This window comes from Cyclopterus lumpus, chromosome 8, assembly GCF_009769545.1.
Source record: "Cyclopterus lumpus isolate fCycLum1 chromosome 8, fCycLum1.pri, whole genome shotgun sequence".
Classification (NCBI taxonomy): Eukaryota; Metazoa; Chordata; class Actinopteri; order Perciformes; family Cyclopteridae; genus Cyclopterus; species Cyclopterus lumpus.
In genome coordinates this window covers 8545142-8562230 of record NC_046973.1, presented here as the reverse complement: position 1 = coordinate 8562230, position 17089 = coordinate 8545142, and the positions used below count along the sequence as shown (strand labels likewise).

At 41.9% G+C, this 17089-nt stretch overlaps 1 protein-coding gene across 4 annotated transcripts in view; it reads right to left on the bottom strand.

The window, feature by feature from the left end:
- The window catches only part of mettl22 (methyltransferase like 22), a 47180-nt gene that overhangs the window by 14867 nt on the left and 15224 nt on the right, over positions 1 to 17089 (bottom strand). For all 4 annotated transcript variants that reach the window (XM_034540484.1, XM_034540483.1, XM_034540485.1 and 1 more), the window contains 5 exons: positions 10250 to 10389; positions 9121 to 9161; positions 8334 to 8478; positions 5886 to 5957; positions 5427 to 5480 (listed from right to left, as the gene is read on the bottom strand). In XM_034540484.1, coding sequence (XP_034396375.1) covers positions 5427 to 5480; positions 5886 to 5957; positions 8334 to 8478; positions 9121 to 9161; positions 10250 to 10389 — 452 coding nt within the window. The remainder of the gene's footprint in view (positions 1 to 5426; positions 5481 to 5885; positions 5958 to 8333; positions 8479 to 9120; positions 9162 to 10249; positions 10390 to 17089) is intronic.

Sequence of the window (17089 nt, the reverse complement as noted above, 5' to 3'; positions counted from 1 at the left end):
TCCTTTAGAAAGTAGTCGCAAATCAGTTGTGCGACTTCCTACATCAGAATAGTTTATTTGAGGAGTTTCAGTCAGGATTAAGAAAACACCACAGCACAGAGACAGCACTGGTGAAAATTACAAATGACCTCCTAATTGCATCAGATAAAGGACTCATCTCCGTACTGGTATTATTAGACCTTAGTGCTGCGTTCGACACCATTGATCATGACATCCTATTACAGAGACTGGATCAATCGATTGGCATTTCAGGTACTGCACTAAGTTGGTTTAAATCCTATTTATCAGATCGATCTCAATTTGTATTTGTAAACGATGAAGCCTCAATGTTATTTTACTGGGCCCTGAACACCTCAGAGATCAATTATCTGGTGATGTGGTTTCTGTAGATGGCATTTCCCTGGCATCCAACACCACTGTAAAGAATCTCGGCGTTATCTTTGACCGAGACTTGTCCTTTAACTCCCATGTTAAGCAAATCTCAAGGATTGCATTTTTTAATCTACGTAACATTTCAAAAATCAGGCACATCTTGTCTCAAAAAGATGCAGAAAAGCTGGTTCACGCATTTGTTACTTCCAGATTAGATTACTGCAACTCCTTATTATCAGGCTGCTCTAATAAGTCTCTTAAATCCCTCCAGTTGATCCAGAATGCTGCAGCTTGTGTACTCACAAAAACTAAGAAAAGAGATCACATTACTCCTGTATTAGCTGCTCTGCACTGGCTCCCTGTAAAATCAAGAATCACATTTAAAATTCTTCTCCTCACCTACAAAGCCTTGATTGGTGATGCGCCATCATATCTTAAGGAGCTTGTAGTACCATATTGCCCCACTAGAGAGCTGCGCTCACTAAATGCGGGGCTACTTGTGGTTCCTAGAGTCCTAAAAAGTAGGATGGGAGCAAGAGCCTTCAGTTATCAAGCTCCTCTTTTATGGAACCAGCTTCCACTTTCAGTCCGGGAGGCAGACACAGTCACCTCATTCAAGAATAGACTTAAGACTTTCCTGTTTGATAGTGCTTATAGTTAGGGCTGAATCAGGTTTGCCCTGGTCAAGCCCCTTGATATGCTGCTATAGGCTTATAGGCTGCTGGGGGATGTTTTAGGATACACTGAGCACCTATCTCCTCTTCTCTCTCTCCTTATGGATGAATTTACATCTCTCCATTGCACCTTATTAACTCTGCTTCCTCCCCGGAGTCGTTGTGACTTCACATCTCATAGGGTCCATTGGACCTGGAGGTGTCTGATGCCTGGTGAGCCGGACTCCCGCGTTGGCCCTGCTGATGCGCCCCGCCCCCCCTCCTCTCTACCTCCTTCTGTTTCATGGATTGGAGTTCCATTCATACATTGTCATATTCATGTAATGTGTTTATGTAACTTTGTAAATGCTGTTCATTCTGTACACATGACATCTATTGCTTCTGTCCATCCGGGGAGAGGGATCCTCCTCTGTTGCTCTCCTGAAGGTTTCTTCCCTTTTTTCCCTGTCAAAGGTTATTTTTGGGGAGTTTTTCCTGATCCGATGTGAGGTACTGGGACAGGGATTTTTCAATATCACAAATTTGTAATTTGTGATAATGGGCTATACAAAATAAACTGAATTGAATTGAAAATTGAATTAACTGGAATATGTAACCCCCTCATGCTCCAAGAAACTACTCTGAACTACTGTTATGTTGTACATTTACTTTAACGTGTCAGCAATATGAGCGTACGAACAGTGACTAATTAAGATATTACAGTTCAACACAAATGTTCAACTTCAGGGTCTTATATGTGTAATAATGAATTCCACTGCATTTCTTAGCACTACTTGCACTGCGTAGCTGGTTGAGGAAGAGACGACTGGTTAAGTGTAGTTCATACTTGCTGTAGCAAAGCCGGCGTGTGGCGATGAAATCAAAGGAGAGGCACAAACTGGAGCTAGTTTGAATACCAAAGAAGTGTATTCTCCTCAGATGAAATTCTGTCTCAGGAAGTTAAAGTGTGTTCAGCTACACAAGTAATTTCTCTATCTTTTGTGTTTTTTGTGGCTGAAATAACAAATAATTCAACAACAGAAACATAGTATGATTATCTATTGCAATACGCATGTAGCTTTCATCTTTGCCAAAACATTTGATGTCCTTCTTAAAACTGTGCGATGTTATACGATTCAATTCAGTTTATTTTGTATAGCCCAGAATCACAAATTACAAATTTGCCTCAGAGGGCTTTACAATCTGTACACATACGACATCTGTCCCAGGACCTCACATCAGCTCAGGAAAAACTCAAAAATAACCTTTCAAATAACATCTTCATAATACTAAGTTGTATCTAAGTAATCCTCTTAATCATTGCCGTGAGGCAAATTTGTGATTATTATTATTATTATTACTGGTATTTAACGACTGATACAGACTTATTATAGACAACATGTAATTACACAGTATAATTGTGAATATTGTGTATACATATATATGTATTGATATGATTACATGTGTAAACACCATGTCTAAATACATGACAACATGTTATCAGTGTAGTTTGCTTATTGTGGGGCGACTATGGGTCAGTGGTTAGCATGCCCGTCTTTCAATCAAGGGGTTGGCAGTTCAATCCCCGCCCTAAGTGAGCAAGACACTTAACCCTGCATTGCTCCCCGTAGCTGTGTCTACGGTGTATAATGTAAAGTGTCTTTGAGTATCTAGAAAAGCACTATATAAATTAAATGGATTATTATTATTATTACAATCTTCTGCTGTTGTTCCACAGTCTGTGGCCTCAGACTCAGCACCAGCAGCACCAGTAGCACCAGCTCCTCTAGCTGCTATTCCACAGTATGTGGCCTCAGCCTAAGCACCAGCCTCAGCACCAGCAGCAGCAGCACCGTCAGCACTAGCTCCTCTAGCTGCTATTCCAGTCCGTGGCCTCAGATTTAGCGCAGCCTTTTCTGCGACCCGCTCTAAATGTGTCAATGGTGAATATATTTTTTAGTAATTCAAATTTAGTATGTGTGTATTTGTGTTAATTTGTCTATGTGTTGCATCTTCAAATTAACTCAGGTTCTTCTTTCAGTTTGCTAAATCACGCTTTGCTGGGTCAAAGTCTGCCTCACTAAAGCCACAATTAGTGGCTAGGAGGACCCCCAGCCCTTCTCCTCCTCCTTTTATATCCTCTGTGAGGACACCCAGCAGCCCTGCTCCTCCTCCTCCTCCTCCTCCTCCTCCTCCATCCTCTGTGAGGACACTCAGCCCAGTTGGAAACTACGGCATTGCAGAAGATGCTGCGAGCTTACTGTATTGGTCTTGCTTTATTATAAGTAATTTGTAGCCTTTATTTATGAATAAACCTAATTATTATTTGTTGTTGTCGTCTTCCAGACAGGGTGAGCCTGGAGGAGTTCAGTTAGCCGCTGCTGGGACTGCAGTCTGGTTGCCGAGTGAAATGAGAAAGACCCTCCCTGTGCAGGACCAGAGGTGGATTTCAAACACCCTCTTTCCCTCCGGCAAACTGCGGCCAGATTTGAAGCTGTGGTACGAGCCCCCTGTCCCGGCCCTCATCTACCATCAGACACCAACACCCGACCGCTTTTGAGTCGGCTGGACACAGGGAGGTTCAAGTCCCATAAAATAAGCAGGACTTTACTCCAGGGGTGGATAGTGTCAAGAGGGACAGCCTTACCACCACTGGCCTGATTGCTGCCGCCTGATAGAGACGATATTCATCAGGCTGTGTCTCATACATCGTAGTCCGAAGAAAAAGGGGGCTGGGACGGTGTCCAGATGGGTGCTAATCCTCAATGACTATAAAAAAGTCAGGCAGTGCATTCTGGACAACGGGACAGTTATGCAGCAGACCACCTTGCAGCTGGTGGACATGAGCCATACCACTCTGGTGCAGTGGCACAATAAGAGGGTGAAGAAGCAGGACAATTCAGAGGTCATACAAGGGCTAAATATGCCGAGTCACATGTCCCTGGCAGATCACCCGCTTATTTGTGCCACTCACCCACCAGCATCAACACCCACCGTGCCCGGCACACCTATATGCCAGCTTCTATATGCCAAGCAGCACTGTCGGACAGGCAAAATTAAAGAGGAAGTCGGAGCGGCAGCTCTTTCCTGCTCCATCCGTGGCCCCTCAGCTGGTGATTCGACAGCAACCTTTCCTTCTCCCATCCCATGCCACAAGGCAGTTGTTCCCCGCTTCACCCTCGGTCCCTCAGAGGGTTACTCCTGGTCCTGCCCGCAGAAAGCTTACGAGAAAAGTACTACACAATGCAAACAATGCGGGCAGTTCAGGACTGCAGAGACTGGGCACAGTCAGTACAAGGGGGTAATTTACTGGCCCTCGGTAGAGACTGTTTCAAAGGAGCAGTGGTTGGAGAACAGGCGAAAGAAGTAACTCTCATTGATTATCCCCCGACACTGGACATTACTCTTGTATATAGTTGTCTAATATGTTTATTTTATTATTGTGTGGTGTTATATTGTTGTATTATATGTGATTTTATATTATATTATACTTTACAGACTGGTGTTTTTACATCTTGTCCTCATTTATTTAAATAAAACTTTGCTTTTCTCATACGTTTTGTTTTCAAACTCTTGTTTTCAAGTGACTAATGACTGTCCAATACAATAAGGTTAGACGGCTGTGACCAATTTTCATCCCATTTACCCATGGCCACAGTTACTCTTTTCAAACTAGAAAGATAATAGAATTACAATTTATATATCAATACTAAAGTGCCCTCGATGGACTGGCGGCCTGTCCAGGGTGTCCCCTGCCTTCGCCCTATGTCAGCTGGGATAGGCTCCAGCGCCCCCGCGACCCTAATGAGGATAAGCGGTATTGAAAATGGATGGGATGGATGGATGGATATCAATACTATCTCACTTGAATAGATGCACTTTTATTATGAATATCATAAATCTAAATCCTGCCGGGGTCGGGATTTGAACCGGCGCATTTCTTTTTTCCTCTATTTTTCTTCCCCCCTTCTCCCCCTTCCTTTTTTGTCCCCCCACTCCCTTGACAGACTATTCTTCCCCAGCTTTGGCGCAAGGACACATCGACATGGGCTAGCGGAGTCGGGGATGGAACCGCCGAATCCTGATTGGAGGACGACCCTGCTCACCACTGAGCCACATTCGCAAGGTGATGGGCTTTGATAATAGAACAAACTGTCAAAACTATTCCTGGACTTCTATAACATACATTATTATGTACTTTATTGGAATGCCATAGTGTTTATAAATGTTGTTTGTGTTTATGTGTGGGCAACACACAGTAATCCAGATTGTGGCTGCAAATTAACAAAAGAACTGCAGCACATATTTGCACCGATTCCTCTTTTTGGTTAATGCTTGATTAATGATGTGACTCTATGTGATAAGATTAGTTTGAAAAAGAAAAAGAAGAGCGTGTGTTACCTGTACAAAGGTCATATTGGAGCCAATCCAACTGTCTTACTCTCACTTCACCACCTGATGAACAATACAGAAATATATAAACACATAAATAATCACTCAATTAATTATAAGTAAATGCATCCTTCACTATTGGGAATTAAATTAATAGCAAATGGAATAAATAATTGTGGAAGCCCTTTTTTCGCAAATTCGTAATTTGTGATATTGGGCTATATAAAATAAACTGAATTGAATTGAATTTTCAGGAGTTTCAATGTGAAGAATCATAATAATAATTGCTAGTCCACTAACTGACATCTTGTTTTACAAGGATCATAATGTAAACTCTTCACTGCTGGATGAAAAAAACAGGATGTAGTTTCTAATGTGCTAGATGTACAGCACCAGTGACCATGGTATTTGCAGGAATTTAAAATAATTAAAAAGTAAATGATGGGAGTAATTTGACTGTAATCTCACCGGCAGGCTCTATTATGTGTTGATTTAATGTCACATTTCTCTTGCACATGCTTAGAAGGTCTTCTCCCACATCTGTGAAACAAAATCAGCTATTTCAGCAATGACACAAACAGTAAGACATCTATTAAATGATATATGCCATAGATTGGAATCAGTTGGAGAAAGGCTGATTGGCATATTATACAGAGGAACTCATTCTCACTCCCTACTCGTCTAATGTCACTGCTTGGCCAGTGTCCCTTTGAACCGGAGATCAACACACTAGGTACCGCTCTAGCGCTACTTTTCAGCTTATTGGGACGTAACGTCAAAATACGCTTGTCTCGTTACAAGCATAGTGCCCATTGCAGTTTGTTGAAAGCCAGGATGCGTCGATCTCTGATGCTGACCAAGTGGTGGTATTTGATAAGTTGGGAGCAGACTCACAGGGGAAACCTGACTTGATTTTAAATATGAATAGGAAAAAAACAATTAGTAAATGTGGAATGTATTCTTTTAATACCCCAAATATGATCAGGCTACAGCATTGTATTCATTCAAGACAAGAATATAGTCATTGACTTTAAGTCATTATCTGAACTAAGGGTTCTCGTACGTGGTTCAACTAATGTCCTATTATCCAGCTTAAATTAACCCGATGATTGAAATCAGGCTATCTCGGTTTCTCAAAGGCTGATCCGCGCTCAAACAATCTCGTTAATTCGAACCAGACTTCAGTAATCAGGATAGTTGCGCGTGCCCGAACGACTTCAAACTCAAAGGAAGAGCCTCTTTTTTCTCCGCTGACAAGCAGGAGATGATCATGAACGTATATGAGGAATTCCAGACCATAATCATGGAACATCTAACACAGCCACCCAAGGGCGTAGGTTTGCATATGGTCCATAGGGACTAGTCACGACCAAAATATTGTCCCCACCAATATTTTGTTAATTTGAAAAATAATTGTGCACAATATATTTGCAAACTCATTCGTATTATTATCTATACTATGTTTGTCGCCCAGAAGAGTGAAAAATACATTTCCACGTTTTCCAATGCGCCCTCGAGCCTGAGAGACAAAATGCTGTCATTTAATTGGCTGAGTGAGAAACACCGTGAATCGTAACTTGCAGAAAGAGAGCTGGCAGTAGTCACGGTAAGCTACTAAATACGCCAGGAGTTAATAAAGCTTCATATTAGTATTTAGTTTGGTCTCAGCATTGATATGTTGATCCTGTTGTGCTTTGTAGATAGGAAAATGTCACCAAAAAAGAAAAGAGATATCCGAAGTTTGTTCACCCCCCCAGAGGGTCGTTGTTAGTTAGCTAGTAGCAGGCTAACTACTCACACAGTGCAAACCCTTTGAAATGCATTCAGGAAACTCAGAAATCCAGTGCAGATGTAGTGTAGGTTGAGGAAGCAGCAGCTGAACCATCAGGGCTTCAGGTGAAGTCTTACTCATGGCATGTTCTTAAGAATTACCATTTTCCCATACATTAGCAATGAAACTGAAGGACGTTTGGGGAATCTGACCTCATGTCAGCACTTTTGGATTGTGAATTATGTGATGTTGAACAAAAAAAACAAGGCTGTTGAGCCGGCAGCGCGGGATGGTGGGGGGCCCGCCATCCGCCATCCCGGGGCGCCCCCCCTCCTCTCTACCTCCGTCTGTTTCATGGATTGGAGTTCCATTCATACATTGTCATATTCATGTAATGTGTTTATGTAACTTTGTAATGCTGTTCATTCTGCACACATGACATCTATTGCATCTGTGCATCCGGGGAGAGGGATCCTTCTCTGTTGCTTTCCTGAAGGTTTCTTCCCTTTTTTCCCTGTGAAAGGTTATTTTTGGGGAGTTTTTCCTGATCCGATGTGAGGTCCCTGGGACAGGGATGTCATATTTGTACAGATTGTAAAGCCCTCTGAGGCAAATTTGTAATTTGTGATATTGGGCTATATAAAATAAACTGAATTGAATTGTTCCATAACACCTGAACCTATTACCTAAATATTCTAAATTGCTTTCAAAATAAATATGCATACTACTCATATAAGGTCTACATTTATTCATTAAGGCATTATTTTGTGTCCCTACCAATGCTGAGACTAAACCTACGCCCTTGCCGCCACCGCTGTGAGGGCTAGACAATAAGCATGGCAACATATCGCAGATAAGTTAAATGCGTAATGCTGCGTTCACATGAATATTCATAATATGTAATCTTACCAGAATCAGAATCAGAATCATATCTTGAAAAGTATCCAGTTAGCCAGGTGCGAGAAATAGGGCCCTGATGTCACCTGAGCCAGCTACATTTACTGATTAAGACCATGAGATGCTCTTGAACGTACTTTACTTTAGTTGTATCCACAGAATTAGACATGCTATATTCAAAGACACTTACATTAGCCGATACAGTATTCTGTTAGTAGTAGTAGGATAACTGCTTGATGGTATTATACCTGTGCAGTACAGTGTTTTGGCTACGGATGCCATCACGATGCTGGTTAAGCCTGTTCCCGCTCCCAGCTCTAGGACTGTAGCTCCTCTGAACATGTGAGGTTTAGAGAGGATGAAGTCAGCCAAGAGGAAGGCACCTAGCCATACCTGATGTGAGCAAAAAGACACTTTAATGCCTTCAAATTATCAACCACCACTTAGACAATCACACTGAACATGACGTTTTTCACCCTGATTTAGATCTACACAAGCACCAATATGGATGTCGTGGCCCATGCTACATTAGTGGACAAGTGGCACCCACTGAGCTACAGCAGTCGCTGCCTTGCTACCAAGTGATGAAGTGATGGGCGGTGCACGTGACACAGACACTGTGGACCCTGCCAATGTGAGATGAGTCTCAATTTACAGTCCCCTCAACCACATGCTAGAACAGAGCATGGCACAAAGAACAAAGACCAAACAAGCAAATGTCCCTGTCAAGAGTCAGTGTTAAGTTTGTCCATTCTGGGCTACTGTAGAAACATGGTGACCGGCTCCATGAAGAGGACCCGCTCCTTGTGTAGATATAAACAACTCATTTAAAAGCAATGAAAACACAATAATTCTTATTTTTAAGTGATAAATAGAATAGAAATGTGACTGGAACTTTGAAAAAGGAATATACATCATAGCTTTATATTTGACATTAAACAGTCGCTTCCCAAAGTCACTTTGTTTGAGGAAACGACTGTTGTCTGTTGCTCCTAACCTCACTGAGTAATGCAGAGTTGATAACATTTTACTGACCTGTTTGCCAACGTCCTCCAGAGTCGTGGCCATAGTGTGCTCTGTAATCAGATTGGATTCATACATGAAACATTCCTTAGTTATTATAACAAAGACTATATTTACCCTTCCTTTAATATTATCGGGAGCATTCCCAGAGTTTAAAATGAAAAGTGTAAATCACAGAGAGCTCCAGTGACTTAGAACTGTGAACCCCACTTCACATCCCAAACCAACCTAGTTCAGCAAAGATGTGTATTCTAATTTTTGTAAGGAATGTACTGGTAGGCCTACACCTAGATGGTGGCTTTTGTATGTCCTGTTATTATTTGATTGGCTAAACTAAACTTGTGTGTAATGTGGCAAAAGCTAATAGTGTTTGATGCTAGTATGAGGGACATCAATAATTTCAGTCATTACTGGTGTATTGGGGGAGAAGGATCAAATCATTTAGTAAACCTGAAACTGCTGTAGTGACTTTCTGTGCTTAGCTGTGGAACCGACCTGGAGATGTATGTTTAGGGCAACAGCAGGCTTCAGTTTGCCCTAATCTGATTGGTTGTCGGCTCGTGAGCTTCACATTCATTCAAAGAATGTTAAACTCTTCTCTCATTCGGACAAATGCAACTCTTTGCTTCTCATCGATCTATGTGTGCACTGTAACATGGTATGACTTCAACTCGGGCTGTCAACCAATATTCTAAAACTCAGGTATTTGAATATGAAAATGTATATTTGATTCTGAAAAAAAAGCATCACCACCGTGGATGTCTGCCTTACGCCTACTGAATGCACCGAATGACGGGAGTCATCGCCCCAATAACCGGACCCTAATGGGATAAGGGCTGCGGTCGATTAGTCTTGTTTGCTTAGAAAAGTTCCTAACTGTAGGAAATCACCCAGAAGTATTTAAGTGGTAGTCATGAGAAGAGGTGGTCCAATTCTCTAAATTCCAATTCTCACAGAGATATTTAAGGTCAAATTCACAACTACAAGTACATATTTATTGTTATATTGAAAGTTTGTCATGATATGTCAGAGTCAAACACATTTACTTTTGCGTGACATTCATTGTAACCATCATGATAACCATCATGATGATCATCATCTGAATTTCTAAAAATAATGATAAAATAGAGGTTCATCTTACCAATCTTTATAATGTCTTTGAAGGTATTGTCTTTATCATCTGTATCCTCATCTTCCTCTTCCAGTGCAGAGTTGGACTGTTTGAGAATGATGGGACAGACTAGATCTCGGCCACTCTCCTTGTTGGAGTTCTTCCTCGGTCTAGGGAGTCAAAAGAATAGCATGAAATGCATCTATAGAAGACAGCAATATATTTAGCAAAGCTTTCATTCATATTTGTACTGTCTGCAGTGCACCGCTGAACTACAAAAAGCTTTCACCAAAAAAATGTGTAGCACTTTAGATATTTACCGATAGCTAGGACCAGAGACTAGGTTCGAAGGAGCAGTTTAGAACTACAAATCAGACCACAAAACAGACCACATACTAAGGACTGCCAGCTTATTTATGGAGACAAATAGTAGTAGACATACAGATAAATCTACTTAGGTCCCTTTGAGTTGTTATTTAGTTTCTCATTTCGCTTTTAGTTGACTCAGTTCTAAGTTTTTCTTTTATCATAGTTAGGCCTATTTAACAGTTTAGTTTTACCTTCTTATTAGTTTACCTAACCAGTAAATTAAGTAATAATTTATAATAATATAATAAAATAATAAATATAATAAAACCTACTTGCATTACCGATTTGGCACAAAATAAATGGAAAGTAAAATATAACTTAATATAGAATCAAGATACAAAACTACGTTACAGCCTTAACCTTAACTCTATGCAAGTCCCTTTGCAGAGAACTATCAGAAATAGCTGCAACATCTGCACAGGTTTAATCAACAGAAGAATGGGACTTGGAGGCATTGTCATTTCATATTCCTAAGTGGACCCTGTGGTTCAAGAGTGGATCTTGAAAGGAATATGACAGATAGTCATCCTCTTCTTCAGAGATCAACTCTGGCTAATTAGGATCAGGGTCTGGATGCTGGCGTGTGCTTGGTCTTCAAGGTTTTTCTTGACAGCAGAAAGTTATTTTTCAAGAGCTGGTAAGAAACCACATGGTAACAAGAGATCTCTGTGCAAGGTTCTAAGGAGACCATCTTTGTTTTCTGGCTTGACTGTGTAAACTGGAAGGTCTCCTTTCCGATTAACATCAACATGCACAATTGCTTCCCACTTGTCAGGCAGCTTATGTTTTCCTCTCAGGCGCACGTTTCTCACTAGCACACGTTCGCCGGCATCTAAGGTGGATTCAGGGGCAGAGACAAGGGGGGAGGTCATCAGGAGCACACGCGCAGCAGATCAGCAATGAGGATGGAGGGATGGAGAAGGAGTGTGCTTCTCATAGGAGTAGAAGACTGACTCACGTCCCATAACACCCAGAAACAAGAACACAGACTGTTACCATAACATTTAATCAGAGTGGTTCTAGAAAAGCCCTGTAGCCATGATGATAATTTTTTTTCTAAATTTAATTTTCTATATTCAAGCTTGCATTTATTATCAGGTTTAAACAATCTGAAAAAACAGCATATTCTGCCATTGATTAGTCAGTTGCCTTAAGTGACATTCGTAGAGTGTAAACCCTTGAAATAGGGTATTTTCATATATACTTGCATAATGAAATGATAGTCGGTAACCAAATATAAGTAGTAACGACCTCCTCAAAGTAACCCCCCAGAAAATGAGCAATAACTCACTGCATCATCTACAAGGTGCTAGTAACCTTATGCAGTGAGTGGTCTCCTGCTGTTCACACTGTGAAAGTATTAGAGCATGGCTGTTGAATATCTGTCCCTCATGAACTGTTCCGGTTAAAGTTACATTGATTGAAAGGGGTCAAGGAGGTCTCTAATGGAGGCTCAGTGACCTGGCACCGGACCCTAACTGACCGTTAGGCCAATAAGAGTAACAGTAAACAAAACCACTATAGTACGAGGGGGGAGGATGTTGTGACATAACACTATCATTGAGAAGTCCCAGCAGGGGCGAATTGCCCTTGTACAGGGGTTAGAGGGGGTTGATGTAAGTGGGGGTAAAAGGGGAGGACCGGTGGTCGCATCGAAGACTTCGTGACGAATGATATATCAACATGTGTTGTGTACTTTTGTAGTTAGTTGTTGTACGTATCGTCTGTCCATCTGATGTAGTGTAGATGCAACTCTTTTGTTTGCAAATAAAATCTACAGTGAACTTAACATTGAACCAGCCTCTGTTGTGTTCTGTGGGAGTCGATTGCTAAAGTGCAGCAGTGAGTTCAAGTGGAGACTCACACTTAGTCAGATTAGTATCCAGACCAAGAGAAGACATACATGTTTCCACTACAAAGTCAAACTACAAAAATACCATAAGTCAGTGCCATTCAAGTGCTAATCGTTTTTTATTCAAGGTATAGTCGGAAAAGATGTTTTTTTTCGTTTCCAGCGGAAGATGTCAGATGTTTCTGCTGTCCTGATGCCAGTGGGGAGCTTGTTCCATCACTAAGGAGCAAGAACAGCAAATAGTCGATTGGTAGATGCCAAGCGGAGTGAACGGGCTGGGGTGTAAGGCTTGGCCATATCCTGGATGTAGACGGGACCCGATCTGTTCGCAGCACGGTACGCTAGAACCAATGTTTTGAAGCGGATGCGGGTAGCCACTGGTAACCAGTGTAGGGAGGGGAGGAGCGGAGTAGTGTGGGTGAATTTAGGGAGGTTGAAGACCAGTCGAGCTGCTGCATTCTGGATGAGCTGCAGAGGTCGGATGGCCTTAGCAGGTAGACCTGCTAAGAGGGAGTTACAGTAGTCTAGGCGTGAAATGACCAGAGCCTGGACCAGAACTTGTGCCTCCTTCTGAGTAAGAAGAGGATGTGCAGCATGCACCGTCAGGAACGTGTTGTCACAGTAATGTTGGCAGTCAGGGAGAGTTGACTGTTGAGTGTCACACAGAGGTTCCTGGCAGTCGTTGTCGGGGCTAACACAGAGTTGTTGAAAGTGGTAGTCAGGTCGTGTGTGGGACCTGGAAGGAAAAGTAGTTCCGTTTTTTTGTCAGGTTTGATTTTCAGGTGGTGTGCAGACATCCACTGAGAGATGTCAGTCAGACAGTCAGATATTTATGCTGTTACCTGTGTTTCAGATTGGGGACACGAGAGGATCAGTTGGGTGTCATCAGCCTAGCTATGGTAAGAAAACCCATGCGAGCGATTGACAGAGCCGAGAGAATTAGTGTACAGAGAGAAGAGGAGGGGAACCAGGACAGAGCCTTGAGGTACCCCAGTAGTGAGAGGGCAAGGTTCAGACACGGATCCTCTCCAAGTTACCCGGTTAGTGCGGCCGTTGAGGTAGGATGAGAAAAGGGAGTGTGCAGTGCCTGAGATACCCAGGTCCAGCAGGGAGGAAATAAGAATATGGTGTTTCACTGTGTCAAATGCCGCAGAATGGTCTAGACGGATAAGGTCCTGGGAGGTCCTGTGACAGGGATGTCGTATGTGTACAGATTGTAAAGCCCTCTGAGGCAAATTTATAATTTGTGATATTGGGCTATACAAAATAAACTGAATTGAATTGAATAAGGAGAGAGGCTGCTTTAGCAGTGTGAAGTTGCTCAGAGACAGCAAGGAGGGCAGTCTCTGTTGAGTGGCCGGCCTTAAAATTCTTCTCCTCACCTACAACGCCTTGATTGGTGATGCACCATCATATCTTAAGGAGCTTTGTTGGAAAAATAACTATTTCAGCAGGATTGTGCAGGATGTTGAACTGTCATGGTCTGAAGGTCTTGCTGGGAGGGGTTGCACCAGGAAGTCCAAATACTGATCAGTATTCTTCTTCAATCACTGATAAGAAGTTGATCCTTAAGGTTATTTTTGGGGAGTTTTTCCTGATTCGATGTGAGGTCCTGGGACAGGGATCTCGTATGTGTACAGATTGTAAAGCCCTCTGAGGCAAATTTGTAATTTGTGACATTGGGCTATACAAAATAAACTGAATTGAAAAAGAGAGGAGAACTCATCTGCTTCACAAAGACAATGGATGCCTGTTTCTGGAGAACATAAGAAACTGCTTTGGGCCGGTTCGAACCACATCCCCTCATGTTACTGTCTGTCACACCGTATAAATGAGAGGCTCAGAGATGAATCTTTGAGCAGAAACTTGGAAATATGACTTGTGCGTGATTTCAACTCCTTCTTGCAAGAATAAATTGCCTGATTGTACTAACATAACTTGGTCCTTCGAGTAGGATCTCAATACCTCGTTCTCTCCAGATTTGGACCTGACACGTGCATGGGGGAGTCTGGGACTCTTTGCGAAAGTCCTCCGCCCTATTCTCAGACGAGAATAGTTTGGTAAATTGAGAGGCCAGGATCTGCTGGATTGAGAACGAGTGACGAGATTCCTTTTTTTTTTTTGACCGCACCAGTGAGGATCTCTTCAGGTAAGAAGATCTTTTTCAAGGGGTTCAGGTGTTAAACCTTGTTCTGGGAACTTAAAAACAGCCTATTCGTTTTGAGTCCAGATTAGAATTTGATTAAAAGTCCAGATTCAGGGGTTCGGGAGGTAAACCTTAGTTCTTAAAACAGAATATTCGGTTTGATTCCGGATTAGAGAGGTTAACCGTGGTTCTGGGAACCTAAAACATGTGTGCACGGATTTAGTTCGGGGAATTAAGCAGGGGTTCAGGTGGTAAACCTTAGTAAGTGACCCTAGATGACCTAAATGAAGGTTACGCTGTGCATGCGCAATCGCGATGTCCAAGATCCTATGCGACTCACATGTAGCTTAGTAGTGTGCTAAATGAAGAGCTCGTTAGGCTTCTGAACAGTTACCTGACAGAACACGGGCTGAAATGGGAGAGTCGTGTGGGTTTCTGCACAGATGGTGCGCAGACCATGGCAGGGAAAAGGAAGGGCGTCCAGGCGCTGATAAAGAGTCTCTACAAATGTGCAATGGACACACGCTGTCATTCACAGAGAGGCGCTATCAGCCAGACAGATGTGCCGTGAACTACACAAGGTTTTGACCGATGCTATCAGCATGGTCATTTTCATAAAAACAAGACTCCTGAAAGCACGACTGTTTTCCGCACTCTGTGAGGAGACGGGAGCGGAGCTTTCAGCTGTTTCACAGCGAAGCTTGGTGGCTCTCACAAGGGAAAGTGTTGTCGCGAGTCTTTGAGCTCAGAGAAGAAATCCGTCATATGCATGACAAATGTCATACAGGACAGTACAATACAATTGAAATTGTACACATATTATCCATACACATATTATTCTGCAAAGAGGAGGTGGTCAGTTCATCATTTATTTTATCTTTGTAATGTTACATATGCATATACTTCAAATTTATTAATTCAAATTATTAATTTGATGATGTATAATTTCTAATGAAATTGGCCTATCAGTGACATATTTGGAAAGCTGAATGAATTAAATCTTCATTTTCAAGGCAGAGACCAGCACACTCATCAGCTGACAAGATCAGCGGTTTCACTCAGAAGCTGGAGATGTGGGACAGGAGACTCAATCAAGGGAATATTGAGAGAATATTGAGATACAACTTGATGGCTCACAAATATCTGCACTAATTTTGTTTTGCATCAGTTGCACGTTATTGTTTTGTAAAGATATTTAGTGTAAAACTCAGTAAAACTCTTTATTGCCAAATATTTGAACTTGTTTAGTTTAGTTTTTCACAGGTTGCACTTTATTGTTATTATCTTGTCAGTGTCAAACATGCAAATTGCAGCCACAATAAGCTATTTGCCAAATATTAGTTATTTTTTGCACAACTTTATTTGCTTTGTTCTAACAAAGTGATTGCACTTTTTATTTGTTGTTGTCTGATGGAGCAATCTGGTTTACTTGAAAGTAATTGCAATTGCAAAAAAAAAGCACAGATGGAGGAGTTACAAAAAGTTGTTATTTCAATAGAAATTCAGCATGGACCATGACAACATTTTTCTTCCTCCGAAGTGGGGCGCGACAGAAAAAGTTTGAGAACCACTGATATACGCACAGGTATAGCAAGTAAACACATACTCACAGAGCAGTTTTATACTCAGCCCCGAAGACTCCAATGAAAGATTACTAGGTCTTTACCCTCCGAGTCTTCGTACGAAGAGTATCCACTGACGCTAAAGCTGATGCTTGAAGACCCCACCTGGTTATGCACCCGAGTTGACAATATTTAGCTACAGCTGTGTCGGCCACTCCCCCAGCCGTTTCGTTAGTGGAATGGCCAGCAATTGGGACCAAGTGGGCTCAGAACAATAGCTGATCTACCCCTTTATCAGGGAAGATCAAGGCTGACAAGAATCTCTACTTCCTGCCAAAGCTGAATTAAGGCTAGGATCAGACAGTACAGACTAGCAATCTAGTAGCCCCAATACAGCAGATACAATAGTACTCTAGCAGATAAATGTATTTAAAGAAGGTACTTAGCCAGGATCCAAGTGATTCACTTGTCTAGCCTCACAGCTAGAGATGCACACTGAAGTGTTGCTTCCTGGTTTTAAAGCCCCCAAGTCAGCTGTGTCAGCTATTAATACACGGATGACAGGATCTACCATGCAAGGTGTCCCCTGCCCATCAGGAATAACTAACATGCATACACCGTAGGCACAGCAACAGGAACAATAAGGGGTTAAGTGTCGATACGATACCTGCCATAAATATCATGATACCTGATACTTACAATACAATACCAGAATAAGATACAATACCACAAATACAATTCGATACTGGTATATCTATCTATAATAGTAATAAATAAAAGATCTGTATAGTACCTTTTTTACCAGCTTGTTCCAGACCAGCTTTTTGAACACTTAACAAATAGCATTAATATTAATATTAGCCTACAGCAAGATATTAATGAAAACTACATGTTGCCATCATAGCATTGATTATACACGGCTATGTAGGCCTTTTGTCCGC